Source organism: Parasteatoda tepidariorum, chromosome 7 (genome assembly GCF_043381705.1).
Source record: "Parasteatoda tepidariorum isolate YZ-2023 chromosome 7, CAS_Ptep_4.0, whole genome shotgun sequence".
NCBI classification, from domain to species: Eukaryota; Metazoa; Arthropoda; class Arachnida; order Araneae; family Theridiidae; genus Parasteatoda; species Parasteatoda tepidariorum.
The window spans coordinates 13,840,359-13,862,104 of NC_092210.1; the positions used below are offsets into that span (position 1 = coordinate 13,840,359).

Sequence of the window (21,746 nt, forward strand, 5' to 3'; positions counted from 1 at the left end):
TTTCCAGATTGAAAGTTTTTAGATATAATTTTGGTTTTTGAACATTATTTTAAATCTGTTGATTGAAGGCTCTGTCATGAAAATAAAAACATTCTGACATGAAATGAGGTCATTTTTACGAATAATTTACTATTTTCACGGTTAATTGCTGCTATTTTCTTTATTTTTTGTTCTGTTACCGGCGTTAAACAGCTGACCCAATTCTGAGTCTGTGACTACCCATGTTCAACTCCATATCCATGTTCAACTCCATATCCATGTTCAACTCCATTGTAATTTTAAACCCAATCCAAAAGACAAGGAAACTCATGGATCATGCAACGGGATAAACTTGTCTTCGTGGAGGACTTTTTGTGAACAAACCCTCATTTGTGTTACATGGACAAGAAAATCAAGAAAACCTACCATGGTTAGCCTGTCGGCAAGGGAATTTTAAAGTATGATCCCTCTACAACTGAGGATATTTTATGTTATAACTGTGGTCAGAGAGATCGAGGATCAGAGTTCATATCGACCAGCCAAAATTGGGATTCGACCCTAGACTTCCTCATTGAGGGACGAGCTCTTTATCTTCTGAGCCTATGCGTCTCGCTGCTACTAGCTTGTAACACTTATTCATAACTGTTAGAACAAGTTTAATTTACCTTTTTATCCATCTGACAAAGCGTCAATAATAAAAAATAAAAAAAATAAAAAAATTAAAATAAAATACAGTTTTGTGAAAATGAAGAGCGTTTGTGATGTACTTTTTAACGTTTAAAAAGTAACTCAATTGCTGCACTATCTGGACTCGTAAAAATTTATAACGATAGAAAATTACTCATTGATTTTGATATATTTCCTCAAGGGGGAAAAAAATCCGCCAAAATCGTGATTTTGAAAAACGTTTAAGAACTTTTAAAATATTTAAGTTACTCGTCCGTTACTTGTCCGTCACAATTAAAAATTAGAGCTTTGTCTCAAATGAACTTGCACTTGAACTGTGGCTTTTTTTATTTTTCGTGACGAAAGAGCTGCGAAAAAACACTGTTGGTACAAAATTGTTACTTTCCTATTTTCAAAATTCCACAAAATACCTATCCTTTAGTAGCTATCCTAGATTTCATATGCGTTCTTTACTTCATTTTTATTGCTAGATAAATATAATACGTAATTTATAATAAAATATTAATTTAGGTACTCAAAAAATGTAAATTTTGCAGAAGGTTGAGATGCGATTAAATTCTGCAACAAATGTACGGTTTTGTCCACTCCGTATTTCCAATGCTAACAGCCTTCATTTTAAAAACTGTGAAAACGGTTTTATATTTAAGGAGAGGGGTTTATAGTACCTTATTTAGAACACTTTAATCTTCTATGAACATTGATAAAAAATATTTTTAATGAAACAACAGATTTATCTCATTAACGAAAGTTTTTTTTTTCATGCCAAATGTGACTTTTTTCAACCCCAAACCGATTATATGTGAACATAATTAAGATATTTTAATGTTTCATTGGTTTCTGTTTTATCACACACTGTTCGAAATTTCTCGGAAAAAATGGTTAAATAACAATTTATTGAATGGTTATTTTACCATATGAAATCAAAACAGTAAAATAACCATAAATAAAATGGAAATCAAACTGTTAAGTTTGAGAAAAACTGTTTATTAACTGCTTTCATCTAATATAGTTAAACAACCAGAATTTTATCGCACCAACTAGAGCCGCCTAATGAAGCTACTTAGTTCTTTACACCTGCTCGGCTACTTACAACTGCGCACTAGCCGAGCGGTTTTATCTGTCAATCTCATGACCGGCAGAACTGGAGTTCGAGAATTTTTTTTTTTTTTTTTACATTTTTGAAAAATACTAGTTGTAAATGGGTAGAAAACCGTATAAATGACGGTTCACAAGAATTTGATTATATATGAAAGTCTTTTTTTTTTCTTCCCCCTTAGGTAAAGTCGCGATATTTAATGTACATATTTCTTTTTACTACATTTTTTGACAAACGGTCTTAAAAAACAATAAAGAAAGTAATACGTTTCATTTACCTAATTATTTTCATCAGAAGGGAAATTATAAACATAATTAAGTAAATAGGCAGTCAAACGCGTCTGCACCTTTGTTGAAATTCTACAATTGTCTAATTCAACTTATATCGTAATTGTAATAGCTTACAAAGATAGTAAAGTTGCAATTGACTGTGATTTTATAGTTTCGAAAAAATTTTGTTCTTTAATTTAAAGTTAAAAAATTTTTTTATTGATTTTTAGCCTTTTGGTTTCTAATGAAATTGTAAATTGATAATGTATTAATTTAGTCTTATTTGCTAACATTAACTTATAGTTTTTCTTAAATTTGCAAGGAACAATTTTAGATAAAGGCTTAAAAAAATAATAATTAAGTGTTAAACTCAGCACAAAGTTCTTTCTATTTTGATGAGCACATTTGGGCTAAAAAATAATATTTTATTATTCTATTTTATTTTAAACATTTACAATGTTGTAAAAAAATTTTTTTGCAGCAATTATTATTTTTAAAGTAAATTATTCAAATAGGAAAAAGTATTTAAAACTGTGTATGAAAATTTAAAAATCACTTACGTTTATTAGAATTTTTTTTTTTTTTTTTTTTTTTTTTTTTTTTTTTTTTTTTTTTTTTTTTNTTTTTTTTTTTTTGCGTTGTTTTTTAAAAGTTATCATTTTAACGAAATCAATTATTAAAACTAAAGCAAATTTTTTTTTTTTGGTTCCAAAATATTCGGCAAATAAAGAAGTTTAATTGTTGCTATTCTGTAAAGTCATAATTAAAGTTGCGATACAATATTGAGCATTATTAAAGAGATGTTGTTCGGGTTCTAATATGCTTGTTATATTCTAATTTTAAACACTAGAAAGATTAACGAAATGGGTCGATGATCTACAAAATATGTTCAAAAATTTGATACTTAAAAATTAATTTGGAATTTTTAAAAAAACTTATTAATTTAAAATTTAGAAGAAGTTTACTTTTAAAATATTGCAGATTTAGAAAGATGTGCGATAGATAAAGTTTTTTTATTAATTGAATTAAATTTCATTTCATTATCAGCATATCTATTCATATCAACTCATTATCGATTTATCAATTCATATCAAAATACTATTGTAATTGTTTTAAAGTTCTGAGTTTTGGGTGTAACCTTCATCGTATTGCAATGCCATGGGAGCCGTAAGCAGCTTACGTAAGTAAGACGGTTAAAGTTTGTTTATTTTTGTTGGGAAGAAGGCAAGAGGGAGTATTACCAATGCTTACTTAAGACACTAAAATCCTCTTATTTTTTTCTTAGATGAAAAAAATTAACGAAAAATTTAATGAAAATTTCACATTTGAAAATTTTTAAATTCGAAATAAAATTTAAATTTATAGAAAAAAATGAAAAAAATGTCTTCGAGTTAATTTCAATAAAATTTTATTCGATAAAATTTTTTGTGCAAAGTTACAACTTTTATTTGAAATGCATACGTTAATTCTAAAATTATATTACTGCTGCTTAAGTTAGACAGTAAGAGCAAAAAGCAAGGCCACCGCAACTTTCTTAAAAGGAGGAGGTTTGCAATTTGCTTAATTTTTTCATGGGAGATTATTTGTAATTTGCTTATTTTTACTGACATAGTGTTAGGGGAAGTCAGATAAACCAAAAATATGCTTCCGAAATATTCTAATGCCCCCTTACCTACCAACCAATATTTGTTTCAGCCAACAAATTATAACATAAAATACAAAAAAAAATATTATAATAATAAACGCTTTGTTATCTTGCTCTTCCCTTCTGAAAATTATCAAATTAATGAGAAATTTTATTGAAGTTACTCAAATTCTACTTATTAAAGGACTTCTAATAATAACATTCCAGATAACCCCTTTTGAAGTTTACCCATCGTTAAGCGGAAACCAATTAGGAAACTCCATCTGCTCCAAGTGGGTAAAGAGCAACCTGATAGGACACTGAAAAGCGAAGAGCTTGACAAGGACGACAATGTGTCGCTGTGAACTGTCACGTGGTGTCCTCGGTCGCTAAAGAAGGCGGAGCACAACTACTTTCCTATTGGATGTGAACGTGCAGGTAGAAGCCAGGTGAGACCACGCCCAGTTCTTTTGACATGTCCGGTTCTGTGACAACTTTTTTCCTTCCCTTTTTCAGGGAGAAAGAAAATTACTCTAACTGGAGTGGAAAAAGATTCTTTTGAAATCTCCCTTCTGCGCCCCGATTTTGAAGAAGCTTTGTTTCATTTGATTTACATATTCTCGCCATTGGCGCCGTAAATATCGCCAGAATTCTTTTTTTGGGTATATTTTTTGGAGGTGATCAAATTGAGTAGTCAGCTACTAAAATCTTAAAGGAAAAGATATTAAAATTAAAAAAAAGTATTTAAAAAAAGAAAAAAAATCAAGTTTTTTTTCTTCTTTTTTCTGAGTGTTGCAATTTTTATACCCTTAATCTATTATACTTCTTATTGCTATAAATTTTATGAAATCGTGTTTTCAAATTGTGGCAATTTTTTTTTCAAGTGTAGGTAATTAGTAATTTCGGATATTGTTTTCTTTTTAAAAGCTGATGCACCATGTCAAATATCTTGTTTTTTCTTTTCCTTTTTTTTTTTCCTTCTTTTTATTTATTTTTTTTTTATTTCGTTGAGGAAACTTAGAAGACTTAGTTTCAATGTTGCGAGTGGAGTTTGGAGAGGCAGTTAATTTAATCTCTCGGCCATCTCCGTTTATTTTGCTTGCATTTCAGCATATCATCAATGTCAACAATGTCAAAATATGTCAACACATTGTATCATTCAAAAAGTAGAAAATCATATCATCGTTCCATTTTGTTTAAATGTTATTAAAATTAACACATTTGTATCATTTAGAAAGTAGAAAATTGAGTTTTTTTTTTTTTGTATTTATTCTTTTTTAATTTGAAATACATGTTAAAAATGGGAAGAGAACTAGAAGAAAAATCTTCCAGACGTTTCAAAAAGAAATTTTATTTTTAATAAATCAAAACGCAAGTTTCGTCTTATACTAAGTTATATCTTTTATTTAGTAATCCTAATTTCCTAAAATTCTTAAAATTACAATTAAGTTAAAGTTAAACAACACACAATGGGGGTAGTTGCAAACTTTCTTACGTAGGCAAGGAAGAGGCTTGTAATTTGTCTATTTTTGCTGATAAAGTGGGGTGAGGTCCGAAAGTGCCAAAGAGATGCTTACGTAAAATTTTTGCTATTTTCATTTCAAGTATCTACGCAAAAGTTTACTTAAATTTTCTTCGCTTCTGAAATATTATAAAATATTCTTGAATTTTTCTCGTTATTTCCCTTTATTATTTTTTCAACAACAAGTGTTATGCAATTATAGCTATGGTTTTCAAACAATGCGTAAAGAACTGTTACGAATTACATTTTAAGCTATCGATTCTGATGGAATTATATTTCTTTTCCAAAAACATAAAAACAGATCGGATAATCTCAATTAATTTGTTGTCTGTTATATCGATCTCTTTTAAACTTTATTTTTTTATTAATATTCTAATCACTTTATTATTTTATTTATCTTGTATGAAGTCTTGGTAATTTAAAAGAGAATAAAATTGATAGTTCGGTAAAACAAGGAAATCTTACATTCTAAAAAATTCCAAATCAAACTATGGTTAGTAGTATTAGCAATTTGGGAACATAATCAGTAAAATTCATTTTACAGTAAAATAGATTTTTACCATCGAATTTAATACCGTAAACTTTAGAGTAGTATTTTAATATTTATTTAATTATATTGATTCAGTGATTTTACAATAAATATTGCAGCAAAAATATTATGTAAGATTTTTTTGTTCTGTAAAATTTTACGGCCAAAATGAATTTTATGGTAAAAATCTTTTAATTCTTCCCATAGAGCCAGAAACACGGTAGATTTTATCATATTCTGAAATTTTTTACTATACTTTTTTTTCTCAGTGTATAAAAAGGTATTAAAACTTATAAAGCTGATAATATAATAATAAAGCTACTCGAATAAAGGATAAAGCTTACACCACACTGTTAGAAATTTACCGGAAAAAATGGTTAAATAACAATTTATTTATTTGTTATTTTACCATATTCAAACGAAACAGTAAAAAAAAGCAATAAATAAAATGGTAATCCAACTGTTAACTGTAAAAAAAACATTTTATTATCATTTCACTTAATACTGTTAAACAATCAGTATTTTATAGCACAAACTAAGCCCACTTACTGAACCCACTTAGGTTCTTGCAACTGGGAACGTATTATAGCCAGTCGAGAGGGCTGACTTGTCTGTCTCATGAACGACAGAACTGGGGTTCAAGATCCAGCGCTCACACCACAATATTTCCTCCATTCCCTTCAACACGTGAAGAGTTTGCAGTCTCTTGTCCTCCCCAGTTTGTGTCCCGCTCTCTGCAATTATTACCTAACAAAAAGCCTAGCTCCTATGCCCTGTAAAAAAAAAAAAATTACGGTTTTAAAAACCATGCTAGAAGTAAATGTTTAAATAAACCCGTATAGTTTTGTATCCATGGTCTTATAACCAACCAAACTAAAAGTAGGCGATTTCAAAAACATAAAGATAAAAAATTTTCTTTACCATAAGCTTTACGGTTAATCAGATGGACAAACTTCCGCCTTTTATTTTACCATAATTTCAGACTGAAAATTCTAACAGTGTATGTGTTGTGGTACATTTAGGCTTCGGAGCATAACTTTTTTGTCCCCCCCCCCCTATACAAAGAAACTATGCACCCCACAAAAACAAATTGATAGAAATGTTCCACAGAAACGAATTGAAAGATAAGGCTTTCTGTATTCTAATTTTTCATAAATCTATAAATTCGTATTTCCGTCTCTACAGACCCCTCGAGTGGTCCGAGCCACCATCCTGTAGCGTCCATCTTGTAAAAGGGAAGCAATCAAAAAATTTTTTTAGTTTTCAAATTTTGTGGTTGGTTAGGTTTCATTCCTGGAATTTTATTAAATTTAATTCAAAGTTAATATGAAGATGATTACATTTATATGTTCTTAAATTATTTTCCTAACACACATTACAAATTTCCATTATCAATGATTTAAATTGCATGCAATTTTGAAGTGTTATTACGAAGTGTTAATTTTCATCTAAAATAGTTTTAAATAATGAAAAAAGAAAATGTTATTGTTGAATGTGGTATTTTTCGACCAAATAACTCAAGCTAATAACTGAAACTCAAATTCATTAGCTATTCATAATGAATATCATAAATTTTTTACAATGTAAACCAATGAGAACTTTGTGCAATAAAGTTCTGTGGGATGAAATTATTAAATAATTAATATTAGAGGAAATAAATATTAAAATATTTGAGGGAAAAATTCTTATTTTGTCATATTTAACTACACAATATTTATTTATTATGATCATTTGATTAATTATCTAAGTGCTAAAAATTTTTTAAGATGATAATTTCCTTGAAATTCCTAAAATTGAACTGTACACATATGTAGATGAGCCCTCAAAGTTTCTTAAACCTACATTTTAAATATTGAGTCAAAGTTAATAAAAATTAATAAATTGAGCGTTCAATTAACAGCTCAAACTCAAATGCTTCTACTTCATTCATGAGTTATTTTCTAAAATTTTGTCGTTATTTTTTTAAGTTGGACGATTGATATTTTTTGTCTACAACCGAGAAAATGAAAGTTTGATTTCGTCTCGCTAAAAATTTCACAGAAATAAATTCTCATTAAAAAGGTATTCGTGTTTTTAGTTGTATAATGAAGGTAATTCTGTTCTTATAAGAAGATATACATAAATCTGTTAACTAAATAATTTCATAATATTTAGTTTCTGTACGCTTCTATTTCGTTAAGCCTAGTTCGAATTCATATTAATATTCTCCCCGTACTACATGTATGTTTGATTAAAGCACAACTTTTATTTTTAGAAATATAGAATACATGCATCTCTCTTAAATTAATGATTCTTGCTTTAAATGGTATCGTAAAAATAACTTTATTGACTCATATGTGTATCTACTGTAATTTGAAATTTTAGTGTAACTGAATAAGAAAAATGGTGGGACTACTTTGCACCAAAATAGTGTAAAAGAACAGTCTTGGTGTTGTACAACACCTAGATTCAAAAGTTATGAATGGCGTTTCTCCACACAATTTTCATGTAAAGTGGTTGATAGCATTTTCAGCGTTAAGTTGCACCAAAATTTGTTACAATGTATTTATTTATTCTAATTAAGATGTTATCAATTTTTCCCAGTTAAAGCTAGAATACTAGCTTGTTTGAAAATTAAAAAGTTTTCCCCATAGTTTTCCACAGTTTAATGAAAAAAAAGAACAACTTTTTTATAAAAATTTTTTTTCACAAATTTCAAAAAAAAAATCCTTTAAACAAAATAATGTTTCAAATTAATACTAAATTTTTAGTTAATGTAGTTTAAAATTCAATAAAAATTATTAATTCAATAAAAATATACATAATTATTATTTTAGGGTGTCTTATGAGATGAATTATTTTCCTTCATAATTTTTTTTTATGAAATAAAATATGATTCCATCAATTGAAATATTTTTCAAAAACAGTCAGTCAAAAAAATTTCTTTAACACTTTTTGTTAATTTATTTATTTTCATTTATATATATTTACTGATTTATTTTCACTTATTTAATTATTTTCAAAAAGAGATCAAATTATCTGGAAAGAATCGCATTTGCAATATGTTTAGAAAATCTACTAACTTCATCTTTGATAAAGAATGAGTTTAAAAAATTATCGTATAATGTCTTTTTTTCACGGATTTCACGTGGACATACTTTTGTTTCAATTTCCCTAGCGTAATAATTGAAGTTTTTTTTCTTTTCCCTTTTTTTTCTTTTTTAACGGTTTTTATAATATATTCAGGGTTTCTATTCTCGATTCCATTTTATCCCTTATTTCTACGATATTAAACCCTTATGTACTTAATAAGTTTTAAGATGCATTGCTTCCGTTTTTACTCTTTTCTCGGTTTTGTTTTTACTTTTTTAAAGCATGGAAAATTGTCAGAAAGTTTCAAAAAAATCCACTATGGCAAAATCCTTTAGAGTTTTGGAAAAAAAGTTCTACAGTTGCAAAAAATAAATAATCAAATAAACAAAATAAATAGATTCAACGTTGAACCTTAACATCGTTATCGTAAACCATAATATGGTTCAAATTTGATGCAACCTTAATAAAGTTTTAAATTGAACCATGCTTCGGTTCAAGTTAAAACTGTTTTTTGTATATATCTGTTTTCTACATCGATTCCAATTTGGAAAATATATGAGTTATTTTCTGTTTCCAGTGAGTGAGTTTCAGTATTTTTGCTGCGAACTTTGGAAGTTGTTGTTTTTTTTTTCAGTATTACCTTATACTTGGTGTCAAATAGAACTGCCTGAATAAAACAGAACATAACATATATTTTTCTCAAAAAAGAATCGAAAATTTTTTGGGGGGATAAACCGTCTAGACCCCCAAACGAATTTTACCTTACGATACATAACTACCTAACCCTTTCGATAAGCTAAAAAAGTTTTAAAAGAATTTTAGAAATTTTTCCTGTGAAATCTTTAAAAACCGTGAAGCAGCCTCATTGAATTCGAAATGCGCGCGTGAATAAAATACTCACAAAAATTCTCCCCACTCAGCGCTATAACGCCAAATATTGCAATTCACCAACCCGCTCTTCCTGCTCCTCGATAACGCGCGAGAGAGAGGATGTTCTCAGTTCAGATCCTTCATTGCTAAGAATATCATTCAGATTTATTCGGGGGGAAAACAACTCATGCTGGATAAAAACCACGTGGATACGAAAAGAGGCAGATGATGTTTTTCGTAACCCTCTTTTTTTTGTTCGAAAATATATCAACTAAAAAAAAAGAATTTTTTTTTCACCCTCCACCGCAGCAGATAGAAGTCTTTTAATTTAAAGATGAACAATGGATTTGCATGGGAGAATCGCATCGGTGCGATGGAGATGACACCTCGACAAACGATTTCTCCGGACTCACCTGTGATCGGCCACCCCTTCTAGTGACGTCACAAAGTTTGGGGTGTCCAAGCAAGCGTGACGTAAGGGTCCCTGGCGGATGTCGCCAGCGAAGGAGGAGTAAAACGGGGAGTGGCTAAAGTTCCACTTACGACGGTGTGCTGTACGGTCGTGGAACCTCCCCCCTTGGAATCGTTTGTTTTCTATTCCTTTTTCTTTTATTTTTTGTGATCATCCTCCTTACCTTCTTGTCTAACTCTCCCCGGTCGAGAGAAGAGGTCTTTCCCGTCGTTGGCGACAGTGGTTGGCCGTGCTCTTGTGCGTGTGCTTTTTGTCTTCGTTCTGTTTGACTTGGACGGGTTCGTTTTAGGTGACGGCCGCCGTCACCGAGCGTGGACACATGACAACGACGACTTCTTCGGCCGAAAACGGAGGTGGCGGGGGCGCGACAGCTGCTTCGTCACCGTCACCACCTAATTTGCCCTTGCAACTGCCCAGTGCTGCTGGACATCAGAGATTGTGCAATCCGGGACATCCCCCGATGTCACCCCCTGAGGCGCCAACAGGAACGACACAGGTTCAACTGCCAAGACCCACGCTTCTTATGGACGTGGTAAGCATGGTTTACATTTTTATTAACAGTCATTTTTCGGTCGAGTTAGTTCATTAATTTAATTATTGTAAATAACTGTGATCATCAACAACTTCTCTTGTCTTCAACAAAGCAATACCGGAATTCACGTTTGAAAATTAGAAATTCGGCATACATATAAACAACAGCAAAGTAGATTGTAAGTAGTAGTAGTTGTTGTAGTAGTTGTTGTAGATTGTTGTAGTAGTTGTAAGAATAGTTTACACTTTACTAATCAGTCTTTCTTTTTTTTTGGGGGGGGGTGAGTTAGTTCATGCATCTATTTATTACAGGTAGTTGTGATCTCTCTACGCTTAATAAACAATAGGCAATACCAGAAGTCACGTTTGAAAATGAGAACTTCAAATCATACATAAACAAAAACAAAAAATTAGATGAAGAAAGTAGTAAGCATGGTTTACACTTCACTAATCAGTCATTTTTTGTCGAGTTACTTCATTATTCTAATTATTGTAAATAATTATGATCTCTACGCTTGTCTTCAACAAGGCAATACCCTAATTCACTTTTGAACATAAGAACTTTGAATTATATATACCAAAAAGTAGATTGTGAAAGTGGTAAGAATAGTTTACACTTTACTAATCAGACGCTGAACTGTCGAGCTAGCTCGTTTTTGTATTTATTTTAAAAGTTAACGGTTTCCTTCACACAAAAAAATTCGTTCACATTTGAGTATTATTACTTAGTACTTATATAAATAAAATAAAAAAGTAGATTTTGAAAGTGGTAAGCACTGTTTACACTTTACCATTCTGTCAATTATCTGCTGAGTTAGTTCATTAATCAAGTCCTTCCAATTGTTTATGTTTTCTACGCCTATCTTTAAAAAAAGTTAATAACTGGGATCACAGTTATGAGAACTTCGTACATAAATGAGCAAAAACAGTTGATTGTGAAAGTGGTTTACACTTTTACGAATCAATCAATTAAGAACCGGAGTACTTCAGTAGTTTATGTTTTATACACATAAATGTTACAAAACATGTGTTCATGATTGAACAAAAGAAGTTGGAGAATAAATTTAAAAAAAGTGGTCTGCGAAAGTGAAATTTCATAAAAAAATATTCGTAATTGTTCTGTCAAACTTTTGGAAAAACTGTATTTCAGTTGTATTTGGCCCTTCATTGCGTACAGTTCTTCAATCTTTGTAAATAATCTCGATTTGGAAAATAAAAAGCATTCTGAATTTTGAGAAAGAGCGACAGTTATTCAACAAAATATTCTCGAAATTTTACGACTTTACGAATGTTTACTTTTAAATTATTAGTTTTGTTTTGGAAAATTTAATTTTAACTTTGTTCCCTTAATAAATTATCAGAGAATTACGTGTGCCCAGCCCATTTCTTCAAAACTGAATATTAATTTTATTTTAATAATTCAACTGAACTGATTTTTAAAAGAATTTTCCCCCTAAATTGCCCCCTCATAGGAATTTAACTTTAAAATTATTCATTATGATTTTCTTACTTACGTATGAAACGAAACTTTTAATGAATGTTAGAAAATATAAATAAGAGTAAAAGTTTTTATTTCAGAAAGTTTCACAAAACAAAATAAAGTTGAACAAGTTATACATTAGTATTTTACGATGCAAGATTAAACTTATCATGTGTTCATTTACAATCAACAAAACAAATATTATAGGTCACTAAGAATATTATAAGATTGTTACATTTAGTTTTTCTTAGATAAAAATAAACCTTACTTAAAATCATATTCTATATATGTATCCTTATTATATAAAGATAGATTTTACATATTTATATAAAAATGTTTTATAGTTTTATTCAAATACTTTATGTGAAAAAATCCTTATTTAAGCCACATTGTTTACATAAAAGTCTACTTTATTAAAGTATTACTTAAACAAAACCTGTATACATAATTTTTATTCAAAATTCTACTTTACAATAGTATCCCTTAAATAAAAACAAGCTTTTCATACACATTCCTTACATAAATGTCTGCTTTACATTAGTATTCTTTAAATTTAAACAAATCACTCAGTCGTATTACGTGAAGATCTATAATTAATACCTTGCATAATAACAAACCTTATATAACACTTAACGTTGGTTACTTCTTACGCAAAAGCAACGATGACGTGATGTACCTTACATAAGTACTCTTTAACTGGTTTAGAACTGTTAAGCATATTTGATTATTTAATTGCAAACTCGTAAATATAGTGAATTTGTCATAAAATAGGATATGTATAAACTTTTCTTAAAAGTGAGAAAATACAGAAAACATTTCCTTTGAAATAAGTAATTAAACCATGACACGTTATTATATTAAACTAAGAAAAAAAGTATGGTCAAAACTACCAGAATATTTTAAAATTTATCGAGTTTATGGCTCTATGGGAACATTAAAAATCAAGGTAATTTTTACCGAAGATCTTTGGTAATAATTTTGATAAAATTAACAGTAAAATAACGTTTGGTAATAAGTGTTAAAATTTGATACTTTTATCATTTTACCTTAGAGCGTGGTATGAAAACCATTTATTCAGTTAAATTATTTTTCAGTTTCGTATTTTTTATTAAATGTGTGGTGATGAGAATTATAATTTTAAAAACCAGAATTTTGGGTAAAACGTTCTTATATGAGCCGAAAAATTACTTAGTGAATGGTTTCAATTCCATATATTTTGGTTCCAATAACGGAATAATAGTTTTTTGTTCACCAGTAATGCCTTTATGATATACGGCTGTAATTTTACCAGAATGTTTTTCTCCGTATATGCCCAGTAGCAATTTGTTGCTGATGCTGATGAAAATAAAATTATAATTTTAATAAATAATTTTACAGTAATGGTATTTTGAACTTATTGATATAACTATAAGTTATTACTTTTATGTAGTTGATGTTTACAATTGATGAGCTATTGGAAAAGCTGTTCCTGTGCCATTTTAATAAATTTAAGAAAATGAACTTTAATAAACATAGCAACATTAGGACGCTGTTCACAAAACAAACTTTTTTATTAAAAATCCTTTTTTTTTAATTACCTGAGAGGAGTAAAGAAGTTAAAACATTCTTACTGACAATAAAAGGTGTCATTGTTAGAGTATGTTATACTAAATCTAAAAATATGCTAGCATAAAAATATTGTAATACTAATTATTTAATAAAATAAAACTTTAGAGCATGAAAGTAATTATTGGTTTTAGAATATTTCAACTAAGGAGATTCGTTTAAAAATTAAATTTAACAGTGTTTAAGTGCAATTAAATATATTTTTCTTTTAGACATCGATTACTCTTAATACACTTATCAGTGATATTGATACGCTTATTTTATATGAGGTATCAGATTGTATCTAAATAACCAAAAATAAAACTATTTTCTCTAAAAATTCTTCTAAAGATCAAATCCTTATCAATCTAAGAGATTACGAATAAAATTTAAAATTTAGTAATTTCTTTGAAGATTTAATTCTTACTATTTCATTTTAAACGTGTTTTGACAGATATATCAAATTTCTGGGAAAATTAAAAAGAAATTATTTTTTAATATAAACATGGGAACTAAACTCATAAAATAATTACAAATTCTTTAAGAATTTAAAATATTGATATCGAAAATTACTTCATTGAAAATTAAGAAAAGCTTGTTTTGCATATTATGTAAAACAATTTTTTTTCATTATTATTAATTAAGAAATTTAGTTTCTAGTTTCAACATATAAAAGATGGTTTTGTCCCATACATATTTGATTGTTCAACATTTCAGGCAACGAAAACTATTTATTTCTTAAAATAAACAAAGAAACTGAATTCATAGAATAATTTGAAATTTTTTCAATATAAAAATTACTGCATTGAAGAATTGAGAAAACTTATTTTACATAAAATGTGTTTGCAATAGCAAGAAATTGACAAAAATACTTCCTCAATTAGAAATAAATCATGAAATTTTCCAAAATTGCTGCTGCCATATGAAAATTTTTTTCTTCATCAGTTTAAGTAATTAATGTGATTTTCTAAATTTGAATATACTATATAATTGGAAAGTTTAAAAACAGCAGTCTTAAAAAAAGTTTTGTATTCATTTCATAATGTTTGTCTTTTCAAATTTTTCAAACAATTAAATTACTTTAAAATATTAATAATTTCTTTTGAAAAGCAATTTTATTTAGATATACAGTGAATGTAATATGATTTGTATTTTAAAAGCATTATTAATTCGTTAAAAAATGGACTTTTATCTTTTCTTTCGTAGTTATTTTCTCCTAAACTATAGAATACACGTTTTTTTCGGGAGGGAATTGTGAAGAATAATGTACTTTTGCATGCAAATTTAAATTTGTTTTGAAAAATGTTGATAGGTTTTTATAACAATCGATTTCTATTTATATTGAGATAATGTCCCTTAAACTTTTTCTTTCACGTTGATAAACAATTCAAATTAAAAAAAAAACTGGTATTTTTAATTTTTTATTTCAAAATATGACTGACAGTAAACTTTATTTTCCATTGTTCGTGCAAACTAAAGGCACTTGAATCAGTTTTTTAACTTACAATTTAAAAAAAAGAAAAACTCTAAAGGATTGTTTTGTTGATGGCAAAATGACGAGTTTGGATTAAAGTATAAGAACTAAATATTCCTTGCTATGTAGTACTGAATTGTTATGCAATCATTTAACTGTGACCTCAAAGATATTTTTCTAACATTAATATGTAAATAAATTTCTTCATTTACATTTTTAATGGGAAGTAAATTAAGTTTTCTTTTGTAGTTAGTTTCAAATGAAATTTGTAATTTCGGAAACTTTAATTTATTGCCAAAGAAGTCTTGATATTAGAAATAGATGCTATTAAAAAAGTACTGAATGAATTTGAGTACTATTATGTATTCAAAATTGTAATTTTTCTTCAAAAAAAAAGAATGAATTTTTATCTATTAATTAGTGTTAGTTTTAATTTAAAAGTTAAAATAAAGTCTGAAAACGTGACAAACATTTTAATTGAAAATAAAATATAAATAATATTAATGTGATTCAAATCATCGAAGAGATTTGATATCATTATTTCAATATCAATTCAAATGAGTTTTTTTAATATGTTGATTTAAATCACTTGATTTAAATCATTTGATTTAAAACTGTTTTTCGTATCTATTGAAATGAATCGAAAATTCGTTAATTTATTTCTAACCTCTTAATCAGAACATATGATGCAAAAATTTATATATATTTGATTCAGGGATTCTTACTTATTGATCTAAGTCAGCTTATTTGAATCAGAGATTCGGTTTGTAATTCCAAACAAGGTAACCTTAGTGAATTGTTTCGTTTCGTTCGAAGTACTTTAAGGATTTGTTTTTCCCAGCTGTACTCGAAGAAACTCATGAATGATAAACTTTCTGAGCAATTGATTTATTATATATGTGGGCTAAATGATAAATTTTTAAATATATTGAGTTTAATGATGAGTCACAACTTTTTTTAAGGGTGATAAAACTTTAGAGAAATTTGTGTTAATAACTTTTAATTAGTAATCTTATAATTTTTATTTGAGAAGCATGTGAATAATTTTTCTAACTTTAGTTCAAACTTCAAAAATTAGGTGATAATTCTCTCTTACTTTATACCAAATATGCGAGTTTTTTGGTTTCCAATTGAAAATTGTTCTCAGACACTGATTTTTGTTCCTTTCTTTCTGTTATAGCCAAGCTATTCAAAACGTTTCGATTTCATGAATCAAATGCTGTTTCTTTTATTATTATTAATTAATTGAACAGTTATGTTCATTATTGGTTCTAAGACTACTTTCTTTCTAAGATTACTCTGCCCCTTATTTTCCTTCTTTTTTTTTGTATAGCCAGTCCAGATTTTATGGGAAGATATACAAAATAGCATTTTTATACGGGGAAAAATTTCTGGTAAAATTATCGAACTATATGGTCATGACATTCCTGGTAGAAAAAACCATCGTTAATAAAACCAAAATATATGGTATTTAAACCCATCATTTGTTAATTTCCGTTCATATGACAATGGTTTACCTGAAATTCTGGTTTTTCAAAATTATAATTCTTATTTACCAAGCATTAATTAAAAAGACACGAAACTGACCGAATTAGCCGAATAATTGGTATTTATGCCACGATATAAAGTATCATGATTGTATCATGGCATCATAATAAAATATCATGATTTTATCGCAATTAAAAAAATTTATTCTCATATTACATTATTTTCTTCTTAATTTTACCAAATTAATTATACCAAGTTAATTTTAACAAAATCATTACCAAAAGATTTCGGTAAAACTCTTTTTAAACCAGAATATGGCCAAAAATACGGCAAATTTTACCATATTTAGGCAGTTTTTAACTTACTTTTTCCCTCAGTGTATAAATTGAATGGTGATTCATTCATTTATTTATTTATTAAACTCTCAAATTCAGTACTTTTTTTTAATACTCCACTTTTAGTTGATTTTGCTGAATTGGTCCAAATTTTCTTCATAAAATTCTTCTTTCTATCATTAAGAAGTTATTTTCGTCTTTTCTTGTCTAAGTCCAAGTTTCACTAAGTAAAAAACTAACCTAGAAAAATTTCAAAAAAAATCATAATAAATAAATAAATAAAAATATCGAACTTGGTGTTTTATTTATATATATTTTATGTATGGATATTTTTTACCAATCTCAATCTTTCTTTTTTCGTTTTATCTCATTAATAATGCATGTGAGCGGTGAAAAACGTTTGCCTTCCTTTGTTTCAATTATTCCATTCTCCACAGATGTTCGAATAGAAGGAATTGCATGTTTTTATCTCGGAAATCATTTTGCATTTATACATATATTTTGAGACTTTATTTTATAGAATACTATTAAAATGTGCTCGCATATGTAGTTTACCGTTTTCAACACTTTATCATACAATAATTTTCGCATGTAAGGAAACTAAAATGCCAACTTTATTTTTCGTGTTAATTTTTTTTAAATGAATAAAAGCGCTAAAAGTTTTGGAAAAAGGTTAAAATAGTGATAAAAAATATTTTGTGACTTCATTTTTAGCTATTAAAATATTCCCTGACATGTATTTTACCGTTTTCAGAAGTTTATAACACAATAATTTTCGCTTGTTATGAAACAGAAATGATAATTTTATTTTCAGTGATAAATTTTTTAAAAATAAATTAAAGCATTTAAAGCTTAAGAAAAGAACCAAAATAGCTTTAAAAATATTTTTGCTATCAAAATGTGCTTTTGCATATACTATTTAACCCTTTCCAACAGTTAATCATATAATAATTTTTGCATATAACTGAAATCTGATGTTTATCTTGTTTTTTGTGCAATTTTTTTTGAAAAGAATTTAAGAGTTAAAAGCATTAAAAGGGAATCAAAATATTTTTTTAATATTTTATAAGTTCAATATCTGCCTATAAAATCTGCTCTCATATGTAGTCTACAACAATTTTACCGCTTACAACAATTTAAGTTTATCATTCTATTCACAAATAAAATTGTTTGATTAAATCAATTTTATTAATTATTTCCTAACTTAAATTTATAAGCTTATAAATTAAAAAGATTAAGTCAATATAATATTAACCTACATATTCAAATAGGAGAGCGTTTTGGGAGAAATAGACAACGATTTATATGTAAACAATAAAAAATATCTATGTATTTGGTGCTCTTTTCAAGTGGAAAATCTGGAAGTTTTTAAAGTATTTATCTGGAATAAATGACTAAGAAAAAATTCGATATAAAAATTTTACATTTGAAAGAAGTGTGGTTTCGTACTATAACACTCCAAACTCTTCAAATATCCAGAAATACACAAAAATTACTTTAGCTTTTATGCTAAGTATGATGTTCAGGAATCGCGAAATTAATGTAGTTGAATTGTTTTAGAAATAAAAGTCTTCTTGTTGAATAATTACAAAATCCCAAATAATAAGTCGCAATAAAAGAAACAATATGAATATGTTTCTGAAATATGGAAAAGGAATTCAATTTACAAAGTCAGTTACAAGCGATTATGATTTGATATATAACGCTGAGTATGTATTTAATGTTTAATAATTTACTATTTCTGTTGTATTTTGGGAGTCATATTGAGCAGAAATACGAATTAAATAGGAATTAAATAATCCTAGATAAAAAAAACAATTTCAGGATTGTTTAAAAATGTGAATTATCTTTTTTTGAGACTGGAAAAATTTGGTTTTCATTGTTTCATTATGAGACAGTAAAGGTTTTTTTTATTTTTTTATTCCATTTATTGACTTATTGTAATTTGATTTCATTATTCTATATTCATCCTGACAAGATCACGAATAGAGAAATAAACTAATAAAGTAAAATAAAATATAAGAAAATGAAATCCAAAGATTCTAGTAATTTATTTTTAATGTTTTCATTGTCATAATATAAAGAAAGAAAATCATTTGATTAAATAGACTGACTAATACGAACTCACTGTATAACCAATACTATTTTTTTTTCAAATGTTATAAATACTATGAGGCTCCGTTTACCAACCTCCGTAATTGATTCTCATTCGTCATTGTTTATTTTTTCTCAAACGTCAATAGTTTCCACAAAAACACAGATCATTTTCATTTCAAAATATGCAATTATTATTATGTAAGAACATTTCATTAATCGTAAAGAAATAGAAGATTATATAGATTTAAAAATAGATCATCTGTATTTCAAAATAAGAAGAAAAAAGAAAAAAATTAACCCGAGGAATACAGATGTAAAATTTAATAAGCAGAAACAAATGCGAAGTAATATAATTCATTGAGGACAATTATAACAATTCAGTTCATAACATATAGGGTACGGTTTTTTAACGCTATTGATTAAGTATTTTTTTAAACTTGTACAATGAATGTTAAGATTTATATCTGACAGCTTGTATTCTCTCTCTCTTTTTCCCTGATTTTGATTGACATCTACTCGAGCACGAGCTTTATAAAATAAAGATCACGTGAGGGAAATATAAATTTTCTACTACAATGGATAAATAATCAATATAATCAATCAATAATCAATGGATAAATAATCAAGCAAAAAGATAGAGAAAACAAATCACGAAATGATTTTTAAATTTGCCATAATTTTCGAATAAATGGAAATTTTGAAAAAACTCTAGTTAAATTTATAATATAAAATGGTCCTGTCAGCACATAAAAATTCAACTCTGTTGTTGCATTTCAGTGGATCAACATGTTTCATTTCAGATCAACCAACATGTTTCATTTCAGATCAACCAACATGTTTTTTTCTTCTTTTTCCAATTTATCAGCTAATAATTCTTGAACTGACAACTGAAATGTAGTTTTTCTTTCACTCCATAGAACTCTTTGTACATTTTCCACATACCTTCGTAATTTCAAGTTTCTCAGTTTGATAGATTTTGAGCAGAATGTAACGTAAATCAAAGAAAAAAAATTTTTTTTTAAAAAAAGGCACTTAAAATTGCAATAACTTTCGAACAAATTTGAATTTCGAAGAACACTGTGAGTTAAATTCGTAAACAAATGTGACCTTTATATATATACACACAATAAAATTTCATCCTTATAGTTACCAATAGTTTCCTGCCTGGTGTTTTAGCAGTTAATAATTCTAGAACAAATTACTCAAAATTAATTTTTTTTTAATTTCGCAGTTATTCCAGTACACTTTTCTACATATGTTAAAAATTTCAAGATTTTAAGTCTGTTATAATTTCTGAGCAGCAAAACAAAATGTGACGTTAGGTTGAACATTCAAAACAACGTCGACCCAATTTTTTTAATGGAGAGAGATTTCATGCTTTTTTCATTTTTTTAAAACGAAATCTCTTATTGTCAAATTCTCAAATACCACGTTTCTAATCTCTGTATCATAAAAAATCTGGAAGGATGCATTTTTTGTACATACTATAGAATCATTAAAAGTTTTACTAGAACTTTCCAACTTTTAAAACTTAATTTTTATCGGAATGGTTTGAAGTTGTTAATGAAACCGAGAAACAATTATTTTTATGAAAAAAAATCTATTGTTACTGCCTGTTATATTTTTAACGTAACAATTTCCTTCCATTAGGAATGTTTGATATACTTACATGTTTTCGAAGATCTAAATAAATTACTAAAAAGGCGTGAAAGAAATGAATTAAATATTTACACAAGAAACTTAAGATAGTAACATATTTTGCAAAGTTGGTTAATTTTAAGATAAACATTTACTTGACCTTTAAAACTATTTAGATTTTATCTTTCAATTGATATTGAATAAATTAAGAATTGATAATATATTTTACAATATTTTAATTATTGATTTTTTATTGATATTACATTACTATTTTTTTATTGATAATATATGATATTAACTTAACGTTTTACGAAACTTTAACTGTTAGGATCAATAGAAAAAAATTGGTATAAGCTCACTCATGACCTAAACATTTTAGAAAAAAATTGATAACCTAGATATAGTGCATCATAAAACAGTATCAGAGGGGGGGGGCAGAGACAGAAAAAAATCAGATACACAGAAAAAAAGCTCTTTAAAAGTTTTACACTTTTTTGCTGCGTTAAAATAAATTGTATTATTTAAGGCTAAAAAACAATAAATAAAAAATCGATTTTCGAAAATTCCACGTTTTATAACAGTGTTAATAATGTTTTAATTTATAAGAAATACTTAATATAGTTATTTTTAATTTTGTTTAAGTATTCTTTAACGTATATAATATGTATCACGTTATATTATGTTTTAAATATATTGTAAAAGACTGTAAGGAAAAATTACTTTTAAAAAATCTCACGTTTTAGGTTTTGAAGAATTTATTGAAAATTGTATTAATAATGTTTTAATTTATAAGGAATACGAGATAATTTTGTTATTTTCAATTATATTTAAGCATTCTGAAAAAGTTATATATCTGATAAGAAATTAGTGGATCACGACGCAGGTATGATTTCCAAAATAAATAAATTAATAAAAATAAAAAGTAATAAAATAGTTTTGCCAAAGTTTTTTATAAAGAAAATAAATTTAATAAAAAGTAAAGTCTTTTTTTTTTCAATT

At 27.3% G+C, this 21,746-nt stretch overlaps 1 protein-coding gene across 1 annotated transcript in view; it reads left to right on the forward strand.

Annotated features, from left to right (window-relative positions):
- The first annotated feature begins 9,748 nt into the window (after positions 1-9,748).
- Positions 9,749-21,746, forward strand: part of LOC107450335 (zinc finger protein basonuclin-2) — a 163,146-nt gene continuing 151,148 nt past the window's right edge. The window contains exon 1 of the mRNA XM_021145546.3: positions 9,749-10,652. Coding sequence (XP_021001205.1) covers positions 10,440-10,652 — 213 coding nt within the window. The 5' untranslated portion in view covers positions 9,749-10,439. The remainder of the gene's footprint in view (positions 10,653-21,746) is intronic.